Source organism: Polypterus senegalus, chromosome 2 (assembly GCF_016835505.1).
Source record: "Polypterus senegalus isolate Bchr_013 chromosome 2, ASM1683550v1, whole genome shotgun sequence".
NCBI classification, from domain to species: domain Eukaryota; kingdom Metazoa; phylum Chordata; class Cladistia; order Polypteriformes; family Polypteridae; genus Polypterus; species Polypterus senegalus.
Window position 1 is genome coordinate 199,909,888 of NC_053155.1, and position 19,179 is coordinate 199,929,066.

General features: G+C 34.6%; 1 protein-coding gene across 5 annotated transcripts in view; it reads right to left on the minus strand.

Annotated features, from left to right (window-relative positions):
* Positions 1–19,179, minus strand: part of dcaf6 (ddb1 and cul4 associated factor 6) — a 215,694-nt gene that overhangs the window by 60,925 nt on the left and 135,590 nt on the right. For 4 of the 5 annotated variants that reach the window (XM_039745175.1, XM_039745173.1, XM_039745172.1 and 1 more), the window contains exons 9-11: positions 14,197–14,316; positions 12,840–13,112; positions 2,386–2,541 (exon numbers count right to left, since the gene is read on the minus strand). In XM_039745175.1, the coding sequence (XP_039601109.1) occupies positions 2,386–2,541; positions 12,840–13,112; positions 14,197–14,316 (549 nt within the window). The remainder of the gene's footprint in view (positions 1–2,385; positions 2,542–12,839; positions 13,113–14,196; positions 14,317–19,179) is intronic. The other variant, XM_039745174.1, reaches the window with a different exon arrangement.

Genomic DNA, 19,179 nt, shown 5'->3' on the forward strand with positions numbered 1-19,179 from the left:
GACAGACCATTTGTTAGATGTTTCAAATGATCTATAGTATGGACTGATGGATTGCAGAGAGATGTACTGTATTTTCTGGAAGCTAAAAACCTGATCAAACAGTGTTATTTCTACTTAAGATTCAAAGTTCAGCCATTCTCTGAAGTTCTCCTTCCATAGTAACAAGATAGCAGTATCATTTTTTACAAACAAAGTTGATTAAACAACATATTTATGCCAAATATTAAATGTTAACTGAAAGTTTCATGAGTAAAACCTTGAAAGAAATAAATGCTGAAAAAGGCCAATCTACTTTTGCAAAGTACTGTATAATTATATATTGTATATATTGTATCTGTTATCACCATGTCAATTATTTTTTAATTGGTCATTTGTTTTTTGATAGAGGACATGATGAAAGTGCCTTCAAAATAGTTTGCAGTCATTTAATACAACTAGGGAACTGGGATCTTTCTAGAAAGAACAGTTGCAAGTAAGGACAATTACATATCCACAATCACTCAGTGCAGGTCAGTTTACAGAATTTAAAAAATGCTGGCATACTAAACAAAACTTAATCTGGACTGTAATCGTTAACTGAAAATAACATGGAAACAAGAATGATTTACAGCATTTTCATAAATTAAACTGAATGATATAAATCAAGACCGAGGATGCTTGAAACTATGAAAATCAGCACGGAAAATAAGCCTTCATTTATTAGTTAATACCACTGACTTGAGCAGTCTTTTTTGTGATTTAAATTTCAGTTGACAGAGGCAACTAGATTTACATGACTGAGGGACCATCCAACTAACCTATTTACTTTATTATGCTACTTTTCAAATTTATTCTCTGTAAAGCTTTATGTTGCTGCTGTTTGTAGGTTAGGATCAAGAAGATGGAAACTTCATAAAGAACAAGAAAATAATAATTATTCCTAACAAAAAATGTCAGATGATCCAACATATATCAACAAAAATGACTACAGACTGAAAATGAAAAAACTGCTAAAGAGAATAATGCAATACACTCTACATGTTTCCGAATTTGAAATAGTGCGGGAATGCAGAAAAAAAAACATCAAAAAAGGTGAATTACTTTTTTATACATGATTAAATCTGGTTTGTGTCAGTGACTGCTTATTATCTTTACACCTTTGAGCTATCTTCAGACAAAATTAAAAGTGTAACACTATAGCCAAAACACCACAGAAATGCCACATTGGATGAATAAAAGGGGCTAAAGTATCCATCTCAATTTACTTTTATAATTCTATTTGAGCTAGGCAGTCTACTAAAAATCTATGAGAAATCCACTTTGTATTGCAAATTGATTAATTGTTTCTTGAACACACTTGACCTGCTTGTTAGAACTTGGTTCTAGGGCTTTCCTGCTGCTATTGGAATTTATTCAAACTAATCCCAAATCAGATGTATCAGTGATGCTAAATGAAATGACTGTCCTAACCTATGGATACTGCATTTACTTTGTGCATTTTTTTAACACAAGCAGATTATCATTCATCTTCTTGTTTTGGTCCAAAATATTTCAGTGTAACTACATTTCAATAAACACAAAGATACAGACGACATTATTTACTTTTTATGTGAAGCGACGGCTAATATTATCAAATTGCAGCCATTAAGAAAAGTGGAAAAAGAATAATATTAACAAGAAGAATAAAACAAAAAAAAAAAAAAACAATGTCAAGAATTAATAGTATGTGGACTCTCATAAAATTTTTAAAGTTCGTAGAGGCCACACCACAATATTTTAGCATTGTCCGACTTACTGTATATTAATGAGAAATAACACCTAATTCAATTGCAGGTTAGTTTATTGGAAGAGACTGCCTCTGAGAAATTGTCAGAAATTAAAAACCAGAAGGCACTTAATGATCAATCAACATATATACTTAATGCAAATTAATTAACATAACATATTCAGATAGCGTTTAATGCTTTTCACACCATTATGATTCAAATTCTTTCAAAGTATATGTCAAAGAGGGACAGAAAAGTCAGTACTACTAATGCTGAAACTGTTGTAAGTATAAAACAAAAAACAGTATCATTATTACATTTAAAAGTGCCATTCAATCTAAGCCGCAACTAACAGAATATCTGTGGTTTAATCTTGGGTGATCATCTAAAATTTAGTTAGACTAGACAGTTCAGCCATACATGGAAAAAGCAAAAACTAAAATTCATGACTAGTGACTTAAACTGTGCATCATAAGGGAGGTTTGTGGAGCAAAAAAGGCAGCTCTACATGGGAAGCACTCCTGGGCTAGCAAGCAAACATACTGTATTTTAAAAGTTGGCCAAGTGCTTTGGTAATTTTGATAAATAAATAAATGCACACCCACACACACATAGATATATGCACACGTATTTTTATAACCTGATGAGGGGGTCCCTTGTGCAGAGGGCCCAGGGACAGGAGGCTCAGGGACAGGCTCGGAGGGACGCCGTTCACCATGTCTTTGCTGCTCAGCCATCAGTAGAAGCCGTTGCAAGCGCCTACAGACTACACTTACCGGCACCCGAGGTCTGGACTCTGAGCAGGGCAGAAAATAAAGGTGGAGAGAATGAAATAGCTAAGAACAAGAGGAGGAAAAAAAATCAGGTTGCACAAATCAGAGTTGACACTCTGTGATCCTGACTAAATTTTAGTTGTGGTGCACAAATATTTTGCTTAATTCTGCCAGCAACAAATATTTATATCTCTTTATATATAAACATGTTTATTACTAGAACATTCAACAATATAGTATTTAATATTATATTACATCAAAAATATATTCAAATCCAACTTATTTTATTTTTCCTGAAATGTATTGTGGATTTTAAACTTGGATGAAAAAAATACTTCTGGTAATGTAATGGTACCATAATTCTGATTCAGCTTTATTTTATCTGTGTTTTCTGTTGAGGGTAAAAACACCAAGTAATATCAAAATATTTCCCAAGAATGTACCTTCATGGTTACTGCAAGTAAAAATCAGGAGATTAGCTTAAGAAAAAAAATATTTAAAATTCTTAAAATAAACATATTAACTTGCAGCATTCTCTCTCTCTTTTTGAAAAATACTTTGATGATGACAAAACTGTAGAGGCGAGCCTGCAGGTAGTATTACATTGTGTTTAAATTGCTTTTTCTGTTTTATCTTTATGATATAATATCAGTTAAACCAGACATGTGGAATCTTTCCGATATTTCCATTATCTCTAACCACCAGCCACCATTCTCTTCACAACAGGATCAAATGTATATAGGCCTATCATTTCCAATATAATAAATGTGACACACTGTCACCAAAGAAAGTATTTTGTATTTATTTTTGTTCTTTGTAACAGAACTTCTCCAATATGAGAGAAATACAAACAGCTTGAACGATGAGCTTCCTTTTTGTTTTACCTTTTATTTAGAACACGCTGAAAAATACAGTAGCATCTCTAACAAAGTCAAACACTAAACACCCAAGTTAAGGGTGAATGAACCAGCACACAAACTAAATGAAAGTGTAATGAAACGCTTATAAGAATATCATTCAATACTGAACCTAAAGTTGCTCACATATGACCATGCCACATTGCAAAAATAAACACAAAAGATGTCACCACTATTTACTTTGTAGCAAAACAATACGTTTCTCGTAAAAATCACTACTTTTTCATATAAACTACACTGTAATAATAAACCAACAGGCACACAGAGACTTCATGTTTCAGTGTTAGATTTGTCATCAAGAAAATCCTAAAGTACCCGCCTTTTGTCAGGTGAATGGGTGATTACTCTTTCTAATTTTATGGCACTCCAATTTTTCCAGTACCACAGACATGCTACAGAAATCCTTACCACCACCCATTAAAGTCAAGTCAAATTGGGGAGCATGCACTGGTACAGTGCGTTGCCACACCCACTACACAGCAAAACAATTTGGTATCCCGGTGTGCAACCCCCCAGGCAGACACGCGGTCCAGTCTCAACCATCCAGAAATAACCCTCTATTTGCCGCAGCCAGGTGTTACATGGGCAACCCCTTAGCCTGGTCCAGCCAGTCGGGTCCCCAACAATGAGGATCTTACGAGCTGGATCAACCTCTGGGAAACGCACCACATGGCCGTAACGGACGCTCCCTCACAATGTAGGTAATGTGCCTCATTCGGGACTCCATGAGCAACCGCTCAATCGACACAAAGTCAAACCAACGGTACCCAAGGATTTTCCGGAGAGGCATTAAAGGCAGAATAATACTTTGACTCACAACTTGGAGTAGATAGTTATGAAAAACATCACTTTGCGACTTTAGAAAACACATGTTCCCTCATTAAAATATAGACATTATCTTGACTTTTGTGCAACACACTTACAGTAGAACTTGTTTACATATCCATCACATTTTGTATTAATTTCACCAAGTGCTGTATAGATAGATGCAAAACTGCAAATGGAATGCATATCCAACAAATGCCATGCAGCAGAGGTAACTTAATTCAGATTTTACTAGAAACTGGAATGTTTCTCCACAAAATTAATAAATAATTTGATGCAAAGCACAAAATATTGATTTTATAATATCACATAGCATTCTTGCTTAACTAATTTAAGGATCATAAAGGATTACTCATGCACTCACATGTGGTGATTTTAGTATTACCATTTAACCTAATACCCACATTTTTGGAATATGGGAAGAAAAATCATGCAGACACAGAGGGGTGAGAATATACTTATGTATGCATGTATTTTCATTAAGTTGGTGCACACAGGGAAATGTACTAGCACTTCAGAACTCTGGATGCTTCACAGTCTGTTCTACAGCATCTTCCCGGAGGGATTAGCAGTGTGTTGATGCCTCCCCAGAAGGACAATATTATATTCCTAGGAGCCAAACTATCTCAGAAATATCAGAAAACAGGTATAAATACTGCCCTAACACTGTAAAAAGCAAAGATACACATCAAACAGACTACATGCTTGAGGCTCTTTTTTAACGCTAGTCTGTGAACCTTGTCAACAAGATTTACAATCAAAAAAAATTATGTCAACTAACTGGGTGTCTACTCAGATGAAGGATAAACAGTAGATACATGGAGAAGGTGCTTTTTATTCCTTAACACACTATGACAGATTAATTATTTACTTTGGGTGAAGCTGAAACCTTATACAGTGGTACCTCGGTATACGTCTGCTTTGGAATTAGTCCAACTTGGTATACGTCCTTTTTAGAGGCGAAATATTTCGCTTGGTATACGAACTTTGTTTGGAATACGACTCGTGTGCTAGAACAACACGTGTGGTATACCGGGCACACGCCTTCAAAAAAAAAAGGGCCAAGTTTTAACCTGTACAGTAATCCCTCGCTATATCGCGCTTTGACTTTCGCAGCTTCACTTTATCGTGGATTTTATATGAAAGCATAACTAAATATATAACGCAGATTTTTCGCTGTTTGGCGGGTTCTGTGGACAATGTGTCTTTTTACTTCCTGTACATGCTTCCTCAGTTGGTTTGCCCAGTTGATTTCATACAAGGGACGCTATTGGCGGATGACTGAGAAGCTAACCAATCAGAGCATGCAGTTAAGTTCTCCTGACTGAGAAGCTAACCAATCAGAGCACGCAGTTAGGTTCCTGCGTGCAGAATGCAGTGTTAACCAGGAAGTCTCATCTCGCTCATTCAGCATCAACGTGTTTCGCTGTGTAAAGAGTTAACTTTTGTGCTCTTTTGTGTTTATCTTTGTGCATAGTCAAGCCCTTCATTATGGCTCCAAAATGATCTGTTACTGCTTCAGGTGCCGTGCCCAAGTGCAAACGGAAGATGTTAATGATTGCCGAAAAGGTAAACATTTTGGATTTGTTGAAGGCTACGATTCTTTTTATTTAAAAAGTAGGAAAGGAATATAAGATCTACGGCCGCAGTGTCCTTTTAACCAGGGTGCAAAACGAGTTGTATGTGGATGTAATAAGGCAGTAGTCTGGATGGAATCTGCTTTAGGGATTTGGATTGAAGACTGCCAGAAGAAGGACAACGGCAGTGCTTCACAATCGCCTGAAGAGGCTCCTTTGGAAGAGCTGTAACGCTCTCCTTTGTTGTGCAGTAAAATTAAACTCATTATTATCGGAAAAGTCATTTTCATTTATTTCATCTAATTGCTTTTGTATTTATGTATTTTAGTATTAAGCAGTGTTTAAATTGTTTTATACAACCCCATCAATGTATAATATGCCAATAAAAATAGGATTTTTTTTTCATGGGAACGAATTAATCATTTTCCCATTATTTCTTATGGGAAAAATTTGTTTGGTATAAGTCCTGTTTGGTATAAGTCCAAGGATCTGGAACGGATTAAGGACGTATACCAAGGTACCACTGTACTTAAAATAAATAGTCATTGATATACTGTATTTTTCCACTCTAGACGTGTGATTGGAAGACTAGGGTTTAGAATGGCGCCTGACTACATGCATTGCCACTCTCTGAATAAAGTCTAATTCCCATTGGCAGTGTGCATTAATACCTCTAAAACGACAAGCACATTTTCTACTTAAAGTAAACCATGAAGCTTTTCAGCTTTTTGAGTTTGTTAAAATGACTATTATCTACTTAATGGGATTAAAAGAAAACACAATAACAGAAAACATATTTTCATGTAATTGAGTGCTTTGCTCTGACTATGAAAGGTGTGATATTTGCATTACAGGGTATACAAAAATAAGAGGTTACTAATCAATTCTATGAAAAGTTTAATATTTATAAATCTTCCCAAGCTCAGAACAATGGAAATGTAGTCACTCTGTAAGAGTACAGTAATTAAATATAATCTATTCATTTATTTGTTTTCTCACTTTATGTTAGTCAATTAAAAATGAATATTTGGTTTGGGATTGTCTCTTCAATTATGTTACTCTTCTTAGTGTTAGTCATGTCACTTGGGTCTGCCTAGGAGTAAACACCTATGAAGGATCTATTTTTGTTATTTTGCACTGACAACAAAACTACCTAAAGAGTGACCTATTTCAGAAATGTACCTAACAAGGCAACATTAAAATTCTGAATAAAACAACTGCTCTAAAATGTCTCTTCTTTTCTCCCACCTGAACCTTTTTCTTGGAAGATGAAAAAAAAAACTGTTGCACCTACAGGAGGAGTTGTGTGATGTTACATGCCACAATTGGTCTCAGAAGATAACAAGCTTATTATTAAAATTTACACTGTAAGAACTATTATTAAATGCTAAACTGATTATACAGAAAAGTGTTGCTAAGATTAAAAAGGCTAAAAACATTGCCAGGACCAGGCATTTAGGCAAAAATGCTCAAAGTAGCTAGTGATTACTATATATACAAATACAAATGCATTTTTGATAAATCAATACAACCTACAGAATTTCCTAAATATAGGTGTGGTGCCGCATATTGTAGGATGGTAACACGTTCCTGTTAAAGAGCACCTAGTAGTTCACTACCGAATGGAACCAGTGTGGGAGAAAGAGAGACAGAAAAGTTGTACGGAAAATAACAACAATTAAAATAACCTTGTGTTAAACAATATTCAAAGATCAGTTTATCAATGCCAATGTAATAAAAGAAGACAAGAAAAAAGTTGCAGTATGTACTCCAAAATGAAAATGTATATTGAAGGAAAAAAAATCTAAATAAATCAATAATTCAAATGATCATCCTCTAAAAATAATGTCTAAAAAATAAGCAAAAGGAATGAAAAGTGAAATGCCTCAAAGAAAAAGAGCAAGTAAAGAAAGCACACCACAAATATTCACAAAAACTACCTCCTGACCAAGAATTTTAGTGGAATTTAGAGCATAAAGAGTGTAATCCCTTATGGTAAACATCCAATTTTTCTACAGTTAACAATGTACTTGCCCAATTACTCTTGGTCAAATGACAACCTCCTGTTTTAAATCTAGCCCTGTTTGGTCTACCCAATCACGCTCAGTTCCAGTGATCTCAATTTGGTACAATCAACACCCGTACATGTACCTAACAGTTACAGGAGGCAACTTCTAACTATAAATACATCCCAGGTGCATCAATGGACTAGAACATGTCCTCTGGCTGATGCTCTGTCTAGATAAATTTTCGCTTTTATTTACCTCTCATACCAGGGGGGTCCTATTCTTGTTCTCATTTTCTCACATTCTTGTGCCAGCACATAATCCCTTACTCCTCTTTCTCATAGCAACAACTGAGCACTAGCTTTTCAAGAACTCATAAATAAACTTTTATCTACAGGCCTCCAGACAAACATTTGCTATGGGTAAGGTGTGAGCCACAGCATCTCCCCTGCTACAAAGCCATTTTTTCTGGCAGCATTCTAGCCACTTCATCCTAAGCAGGTAAGAAAAAGCATGTATTTAGAAATATGGAGCTGCTCAATATAGGTATCATATTGACATAATGTATTATTGAGGAACGTTAGCTATTACTCAGCAAACGTAAGCCATCACAACTGGAATTTGGCAATAAACATGGTGACTGTTCAGTCATGGTAGTTATCGGCCAGTTAACATAATGTGTGTCAGAGGAAAATTAAAGGAAGAAATTGCAAAAGAAAAAATAGCGAACCAGTTATCAAGTACCAACATGCAAGTAGATAATTGGTATTGACTTAGATAAGGAAATTGATCAATATGCTGGGATAAAAAGCACTTTGGCGACTTAAACTCAATGACATTGTACTTTTTTCAATATTCTTTTGCAATACTCTGACTAAAGTAACTTGTTAAAAAATAATAGTACAAGTTTAGACAGCTAAACTCGAGATCGATATAGTTGAACTCCTGCTTTTACAAAAACATTTTATCTATTTTTTAGGTGTAGTCGCATATAATGCAAGAAGCACCTACTGCAATAGCCCATGTCTGTCTGCCTGTCTGTCTGTCCACATGAAACAGATTTGCCTCCTTTGTAGACCAAACTGTTGAAATCTGGCACACTTATTTTATTCTTCATATAAATTTGTCTAAACTTCTCAGTCTTCTTGAGATGTCTCATACAGACAATGTCTTACAAAGTTTTAAAATTAAAAAATCTCCTGTTGAAAAGCATTGACACACCTACAAACCTGTTACTCTGTTTTAAAAAAAAGAGTAACGTTCTATGTAACTTAAACAAAGAATTAGTTTACTGTTTGAATTTTACCTTGATGCGGTGACACCAGTTTGTATATTTTGTGTATTTCCAATTTTACTCATCTGCCAAGCTGCTCGGTTCCTCAGTATAACGCCAGGGAAAGTGAGGGCGTGTTTGAAAACAGTCCAAATAGCAGCACCCTTATCCTGCTGGGTATCGTAACCATAAAAGTACAAAACAGTCCCTATGTAAGCATTTGAAAGACTGAAATCAACTGAATTAATATAATCAGCACATTCTTATTGCAAGGAACCAAAGTTATCAACTTGCAGCTAAATGGTATTAGAACTGATTAATTGCAGCGGAAAGGTGCAGCTCACCTAAGTGATATAAAAATATTATGAGCTTAGAAAAGAAAATGCTGTGCATCTGTGGACAAATTACTAGATCAGCTGAGCATGACAGAAGGACTTTTGTATTATAATTTTTCTTTTGGTAATTATTGGGTATTACTGGGACCAATGAGGGAAAGATTTAATGGACCCAATTAAGGAAAGATCAAGCCTCACAAGAGAAGACAAAGTGTATTAGTTAGTAGTCAGAATGGATTTATATGGAGGAGACTGTGTTTCACTAATATGCAGGAAGTGTATGAGAAAGCAAAAGGACAGAGTACTGATATTATTATTACTAATTAACTTAATATCCAGAAAACATTTGATAAGGTAACACTAGAAGGATGAGCAACCACATTTAAAGAATTAGGATTTTAAGGGCAGTGTGAAGATAGGTGGAAATCTGGCTTAAATATTGAAATGAAACAGTTACGGTGTGAAACTGTGATTTAGCTATTTTTAAAACAGTGTCCTTCAATAGTCAGTGCTGTGGCAACTGATCCTTTGAGAAAGAAAATAAAAACAAAATACATACAGGTCAAATTCCGTTACAACGAATATCGTTACAATTAAGTATTTTTACGGTCCCAACAGTTTCCGCATAAGATAAGAGTCTACAAAAATCTTGTTACTACAAAATACATTCAGCAGATAAATTCATTACAATGAAGTGCCTAAAAGACCTTGAAATGCCTGAATGAATCATCCAAAGAGCAGTCAAGAGAATGTTAGTTCTGTGGTCGCAGCTCACTTGTGCACAATGATCCGCGAACAAAAACACTGTAAATTTTTCTCTTTCTTCGAACTCTCCTCATACTGGTTTTTTTTCTGTGGTTTTCAGTGGTACCTTTTGCTTATTGCTCATCAACAATTAAAAAACATTCATTGGAATTTAACTCATGACAACAGATCACATTAGAAAAAAAAACTTGACATTTTTGCGGCTCTTGATTCTAGCAAAAAGAAAAAAGACATTGCCAGTGAATTTGGAATTTTGCCATTGACACTGTCAACTTTCTTGAAAGACCAAGCAAAAATACAAGAAAGATCTCAGGTGCAAACATATGCAAACTGCTGCATTTGAAGACGTCAAAAAAGCAGTTTTTATGTAGTTCAGTGATGCTCGTTCAAGAAACATTCCTATTAGTGGGACACTCATTCAAGAAAAAGCAAAGTCACTGTCTATCTCCTTGGGCCATGAAGATTTTACTGCCTGCTGGGGTTGGCTAATTCACTTTCAGGATCGTTTTGGAATTGCAGCCAAAGTAATCTGTGGAGAAGAATCTACAGTTCCAACTGAAAAAGCAAACAAATGGCAAGCAGTTGAAATCAAGAAAATCATTTCAGCTTATAAGTCTGAAGACATCTACAATACTGATGAGACTGGAATCTTCTACCAGCTGCTACCACATCGTACTTTAGCACTCAAAGGTGATCCATGCCAAGGAGGAAGAAAATCTAAACAAAGGTTGACAGCTTTACTTTGCTGCAATTCAGCTGGCAGCCACAAAGTAATACCTCTCATCACCGGCAAGTTGACCAAACATCGGTGTTTTAAGCATGTTATATTCCTTCCCTGCAAATGTAAAGTAAACCAGCGAGCTTGGATGGCTCAAGTCATTTTGGGAAACTGTCCGCGACAACTTGACAAGGATTTAAAGAATAAGAAAAGGAAGATTCTGCTTCTGATTGATAACTGTGCTGTCCACAGCATGCTTCCATATTTAAATAATGTTCGCGTTGAGTTCCTGCCACCCAATTGCACAGCTGTGCTTCAGCACTGGATTTGGGTACCATCCGCAACCAGAAAGTGTATTATTGCAAGGAAATGCTGAGAAAAAGTCTTGTCAGCAAAACTTGTAGACAGGAGGAGATAAAAATTAACATGAAAGAAGCTAATGAAATGATTGCAAATGCCTGGACGCAAGTTAAAGAAAGCACTACAGTATAGCGACAAATACAGAATCTCATTACTATGAAATTTTCATCACAACAAAATAAATTTTAATAATTTTTTAGGTCCCTGGCACTTCGCTGTAACAGAATTTGACCTGTATATACATTTTATATATATATATATATATATATATATATATATATATATATATATATATATATCATGTTTGTGTGTGTGTGTCATCCTAATAATATCTCAAATTGGATTAAGTTTGCAGATGACACTAAACTTGATGGAATGGCAGATAGCATAAGATCAGCTGTATCATTATAAACCGAGCCGACAGGATATGGTTTTAGGCATATTTGTGGCTGATACAATGTAATGCAGATACTGTGTATCAAACAAAGGAAGTAAAAAAGCAAGTTATATGTGGAAATATACACATCAAACTTGTTCTAATGTTCTCATCACACATATATGCTTTTTGTTTCTCAATAAGCCACACATGCCTCTTAATTCAATAACTGGACAGCACTAACTAAGAGCTTCGTTCATGTGGGGCTACTGAAGTATTCTGAGCACCAAGGTATAAAGTTTCATCCTCCCATGTTACTGCTTTCACGTGAAATTCTGGTCAGACTACTTGAGAACTGCGAGGTCACTATTGATGTGTTACTTGGGCTATAAAAAGAAACAAATGACAAACTATATATTTTTTACAAAAATAAAGACAAAACTAAACAGATTATATGTTTACCACTTTGCTCCAAATCAAATTTGACCACAAAATTCACATTTCTGTCTGAACAGGATATATTTCTTCTTGTATAAACTTGACTACAATGACAGGCCAGTGTATTGTCACAACTCGGGTAGTTCATAGAGCATTCATGTGGAATTTCTGACTCAGAACCTCCTCATTACCATCTGAATTCAATATTAGATGATGTCTTTTAGTGCAGAATATCAGAAGGTGTAGTCTACAAATGCTGTAGTTTGTATAACATATAACAAAAAATCTAACTTAACATCAGAATACACACATGCACACAAACCTGCCTACTAGAAATTAACTGATTGGTTGGAAGTCATGTCTAAATCATCCATTTCTGAGTATTTGTTGCTATAAAAATACTGTACTTTGATTAAAAAAAAATTAAAGAAAACATCATATTATGAAAACTGCATTTATTTCTCATTTTGTATATGCAGTAATTAATTTGTTATGACCTCATTAGGTTTGCAGTAAATCACTAGTTCTCATTGTAAGAATTTTTAACAAGCCAGACAAGACCTGCTTTTTTTCATTTATTCTAAATATAAATGCAGAAAAACGTAGATTATTTTGCTGTAACATGAAATTATAACAGAGACTTCTAGCTAAATCTGCTATATTGTTGGTTGTCCACTAAGTATATACTGTATATTACATCTTATCAAGTAAGATGCCTCGTTTCCCTTTACCTGACTGTGCAGACTCTTGAGAGGAACCTGTTGATGCCTGGGCTCTCTGCTCTCCTTCAGGAGAAGAAATCAAAGAGGAGCTAACAGCAGGACTCTCTGTTGATGGGGAAATGTTTTCAGCTGAAGCATGTGAAGGACCAAAAGGGGAAGATGATGTTTGGAGAAGCTGCTTAGGTTGATTTTCCACCTCCATCTGCCCTTCTCTAGATGTGGATGTTTCGGGTGCAGGTGGCTCTTGACTGGGAACATTGTTTTCTTGTCTAGCTGCAGAAACTAAAAAGAATAGAGAGAAAAAAAGTAGTGATTCTCTCACTTATAAGTAATAACCCTCTTTAGCATCATTCATGTTCTGATTAATTACTACTTGATATTTTTGTCTCTTAAAAACACAAATTTGTTCTTGACAAAATATAAATCGTATATTGTTTGTCTAAAATAACCAGGAGATCTTATTTTTAAAACAAACTGCATTTATAAATATATATTTGATTTTTAATAAAATAACTTTTGAAGTCTAAAAATTGGCTAATGCACATCAGCATGCTCTAAGAGGTACAATAATATCAAATCTTGCATATTTTATTACTTATTATTGGCTGTTTGAAATTATACTCTAGGAGACTTTAAAATGAAATTGTTGAATTTCACACAAGAGGGTTTTTAAAATACATTTCAATCTGCTCATTCCAAGGTTTTTCAAATATTTTATCAATTGTTATTCAATAAAAAAGAGTGAACATCACCGTGACATTTAGTATGCAACTTTTTTCAATGTTCTCCAGCCTAAGGCGAAGTGGCAGTAGTAGTAGTAATATTGCCACATGCAAACATGGAAACCTGACTATTTTACTATCAAATAAAATAGTGCAACAAACAGGTTTTTACTAGTGTCACCAGAAAGGAATCACTTAAGACCACACTTCCCTGCTCTTTCGAGGTATCCTCCCTGAGGGAACAGAGGAGGATAAGTCAAAATCACTACTACTGCACTAAAGAAAATCTTTATCTGCCAGCAGCAGCTTTGGCAGCTTAGCTGTGACATTACCTGTTTTGCACAGTCGCAAACCTCTCTTAGCCTGTGTGTACAGCACTGATCACATCCATTTAGTAGTGGATAAGAAAAATGTATAAATGTCTGAAAATCTACTGAAAAGGCAAATAAAAAAACATTTGAGGAGACAGTGAAAAAGAGAGAAAAGCATAATGTAAGGGAACATAACAGAAAAAATCGATACTTTTTATGAAGTGCACAAAGAATACATTTCATTTTAAAAAATAGTTTGTGTCTTGGCAAAGAATGAGTTGTATCAGACATAAAAACAAACAAGGCTTAATACATTCACTAGCAACATCTTACCCCGTGGACGAGGCTGTGATCGTCCTCTAGTGTTCTGAACATCTTCTCTTGCCTCCTCAAACCACCGTGACAACATATCTGACATTCTTTGCATCAATGAAACATTGGGACTTTGTTCTCCTGAAATGGCAAAACATAAGGTGAAAATAAAAAGTAAAGGAAAAAACTGCGAATAGATCAAAGAACATTTTGGGACAAAATTTATTTTCTCCAAATTTTCCCTTACATAATAGAATTTAATCAAAATAAATACACAGTTACCTCTGTGCCCATAACCTCTGTGAATGCAAAAATCTGCAAATACATTTTGGGCTCATCATTATGTTATATTCTAAGTTTATTGCACTAAATAAGATGTAAAAAGTTGTGAGAAACGTAACACAGAATGATCACTGTGCAAGCAAATCATGTTTGAGGCTGGATGGTGAGGCAAAGATGTGTGGTGTCCACCAGACAAAGTGTGTAGTTCAGCAGTTCTTTAGTAAATTGTTAACTTTCTACAAAATGTAACTTATTATAATAAACTTGTGTGTATATTTATGTTAATAAATGCCAAACATTACTAATATTATAGATACAAAATAAATCCAGCAAAACACTATAAACAAAACAATAAACAATACATTTAACACAGTCCACTTTCGCAGATGCTGATGATGGTGGTATAGTTATGAAATGAAATCCCCTGTGAACCAGTGTTAATTTTGACAGTACATTTTGATTTAGTTTTAGTCAGTCTTCTGACTAAATTGTATTTTAGTTTTAGTCACATTTTAGTCATTTAATTATTGTTAGTTTTAGTCAAGTTTTAGTCGAGAAAAAGTAAATTAATTTTAGACAAGAAAAAGTAAATCCGTTTTAGTCAACTAAAATTAAAAGTAAATTAGTGAAACAGTCCAAATGAGATGGATATCTTGTTTAACCTCCTTAGCGTTGGACCCAAGCATTATTCGGGCTGCGAAAACCATGCTAAAAGCATTAGTCCCGAGGGTCACTCGGTCAACTGTACAGATGCGTCTTGTGATTAGAATTAAAGCAGAGAATCACTCAGGCTGTAAAAGTGCTGTCAGCATAAGTCCCAAGCATTACTCGGGCAATGTTATAGGAGAGTATGCAGAAGCATTACGTCCAAGCATCACATCGGGAAAGGTGTCGGTGCGTCTTCTCTTCTCACTTGTAAGTGACATCATTAACACAGTCTGTAATAATGGCATCTTATAAGAGACGTTTCTCAGCAGCCCATGTGTTGCATGCTATTGCTAATGATACAAACAGTAATACTGAGGATATTGGATGAGGAAGTGAATTTGTCCTCAGGTGAAATGGACACTGAGCCCGAAACTGATTCTGATGAATCCAAAAGTGACCCTCGCATCTGGCTGTCTGTTGACCCTGCTTCAAATAAACCACTGCCACCTCGTTTTGATTTTGTGGGGTAGCCAGGAATAAAAGTGGACGTTGACAGCCAAGATCAACTCACTTACATGAAGTTATTCCTGGATGATGTTGTGATCGACAGAATTGTTGTTGAGACAATTCATTATGCTGAACAATGTTGGGCAAACAACTGTTCAACTAAGCAGTTTTCCCATTCAAAAAGATGGGAACCAGTAACTGCTGATATCTGGGCCTTTTTAGGCTTATTTATATTGCAAGGACTTTAGTAATTTAATTATTGTCAGTTTTAGTCAAGTTTTAGCTGACTAAAAGTAAAAGCAGTGATGGTACTGGTTTAAGAACAAAATTTTTGCAACAACGTTAATTGAAGAAATTATGAGTGTAGTTTTTCACTAATTTAAAAATATCTACACTTTACCAACAATGAAGGTTTTGACGAGAATACCCATCCAGCACCCAAACTGAAGAAAATTTGGGAGATATACCAGGTCATTGTAGCAAAATTTTGTAGTGTTTGCATTCCAGACTGAGATGTCAGCATCAATGAAAGTCTCATGGCTTATAAGGGCAGACTGTCATGGATACAGTATATTCCTTCAAAAAGAGCTTTGTTAATCTAAAACGGGTTACATTTGGAATTTGGTTCTGTACACAGAGAAAAGGACAATATGTGATCTGAAATGCAATCAGTATGCCGTTGTTACGTCATCTGTGCTGACTTTGATCGATGCTCTTCTGGGTCAAGGTTACTGTGCAACCATGAACAACTTTTACACTTCGCCAGAGCTATATGATATCTTGCTGCAAAGAAAGACTGATGCATATGGAACAGCGTCTTATTGGTAGACATTTTATTGATTATATACATAGAACAGTAAAAAAAAACAGAATCCAACTCGTACCTGTGCAGTGTGCTATTCAAAAACTGATAAATCTGGAAAGAAAATCCGAAAAACATGCTATTATTGTTCTGACTGTGACGTTGGATTGTGTCTTTCACCGTGCTTTAAGATTTACCACACAAAGGGCTCCTTTGGAGACTATATATTGTTTTGGCACCATTAGTAGTAGTATTATTACTGTTATTATTATTTTTGTTATTATTGTTCATTTCATATTATAATTTTTTTGCATCATTACTATTATTATTTGCAGCATTACTATACTTTTGAGATTTAATAAAAATGTAATTTTTCATGCAAAAAAAGATTTTCCTTTTTACATTTTTTTGGAATAAAATGCATAACTAAGGTGGTTAACATATGAGATAATATGCACAGAATATACTGTACCTGTAAAATATTATACTATGAATGAGCCGAACCACATGTAATAAAATGAAGCGTAGGTGTAGAAAGGATTTGCTCCAAAAGGTCTTGGTCAGATAATGGCAGCTCTGGTCTGTCATCACAGTTTTCTGGACTTTAACATGTCCTAGTTATGCTGCTATAAGACTTTACCAAAAAAACCTGGACCAAGCAGCACACATTTCATTTCAGCATAGGGTTTATAAAAATGATATCATTATGGGTTATCTGATTTATCTGACCATGTACACGTTTTTAATTTATTCTCTGATATTTTTTTCTCCAGTAAATAAAAAATACCACTTAAAATAATACTAAAAATAAAAATTCAAACATTATTATATCTGAACTGTTGAATTAGTGAATTCCAAAACAATTTAGAATGCTTACATTTAAACAAACCCTTAAAAGCTGTTTTTGTAACCAAGGTTATTATAATTTTGCCTTTTTATATTACTTTTTATTTCTATATTTTTTCTGACCTTACTTGGAAATTCAGTTTAGTTTTAGTTTTCCTTCATCATGTATTTTTAGTTTTAATTTAGTTTTTATTTTACAAAGACATTTCTCTTTTATTTTCATATATATATATATATATATATATTAGTTTCAGTTTTAGTTTTAGTAATTATGGTACAGTTAAAGAGCTACTATGGAGCTAACACTTAATGGGTTTGGATATAGTATGATTTAATGTTAGTAGAAGCCTACTACACTACACAACACAGTTTACTATTTGGTTATTTTTTGTCTGATTAAAAACAAGCATTGAATATGAACAATTTTATACTATTTTATAATTTTTTAAATATTTCTATGTCATTTGTGTTGAACAAAGCTACGCTGACTGTTGGCACTTTTTTCTTTTCCTTTTATTGTCCAGAATGGGCCGAATTATAATGATATTTAGGTAAATTTTAAGGTGTGAGGGTTTTTTACTCTAAATGTCTACAGCACACAGCGACAATGTACTTATAATGAATGCCTTCAATATTGCATTCAAAAATCTCCCATACTGTGCTTTGTTATTTTCTACCAGCCGTATTGATCTCTGATTCCATCTCAGGCATAAATAGTTTATACACAGAATTTTGCCACCTGCAGGCATGAAAAGATTTAAAAAATATGAAAGAACCTACTGTGTTCTGACAGGTGTGATCATGAAAATCACTGGGGTTTAGGAAGAGTTATCGTCACAGACACAAATAATAATTACAAAATTCAGTATTTTCGCACCCTGGGAGATCTAAAATGTCAAGATTAATCAAAATCTCGAGGTCGAATTTTTTCATGATTACTATACTTTCTGTATACTTTGCCTGCGAAGTGGCAGTTGAATTGCTGTAAACATAAAGCAGGCACCTGAGAAACAATCTGAAACGTTACTCACTTGTGATTTTTTTGTCAATAAAGTAAAGTTTTTGATGACCAGCAAATTCTTATTTCAGTCGTTTGAATCAGATCTTGATATGCAACAAGTGCAAAGAAAAGGCGGCACGTAAATCGCTATTACAAATGCTTTATGCACATATTCAGCTTGCTCTGTCACTGCAAAATGTTGTGTGAACACCCAGCCTCCGACACCAGCCACCATTTGCTTGATGAATATGTGCGGGCGGCTCGTGGTGAATGACTTTCAGTTTTAGAGTTAAAAGTTATAAAGGTTAAAAACTAACAGCAAGAATATTCATTCAAAAACAAATACTAAAATTATTTTTAATAAATTATTATTTTATTTCAGTTAGTCGTTCCAGTCCAAAACCCTGCAAATACTCAAAGCACCCAGTGCCAGACGCAGCAGAGAAGCCACAAAATGTAACCAAGCCTTCTGTATGTTTCACAGTAGGTATGGTGTTCTTTTCTTTGAAAGCTTAATTTTTTTTTGTCTGTGGAAACAGAGCTGATGTGACTGGCTGAAAAGATCCAGTTTTATCTCACCTTTCCAAAGGACACTCTCCCAGAGGCATTGTGGTGTATAAATATGCATTTGAACAAATTCCAGTGTGGCTTTTTTATGTTTTCTTTAAACATTGGCATTCTTCTGGATCTTCTTTCCATTAAGCCAACTGTCACCAAATAGTAGATTGACTACAGTTCTCCATGTAAATATGCTGAATGACTGATTGTACGATTTCAGACATGTGTGATACTAATTAAAGAAAACAGCTAGTTTGAAAAATCACTGTAATCCAATTATATATGATATTTTCTAGGGGTACCAACAAATATGTCCAACTCATTTTAAAATATCTTTTTAGAATAAGCAATATATGCTTTG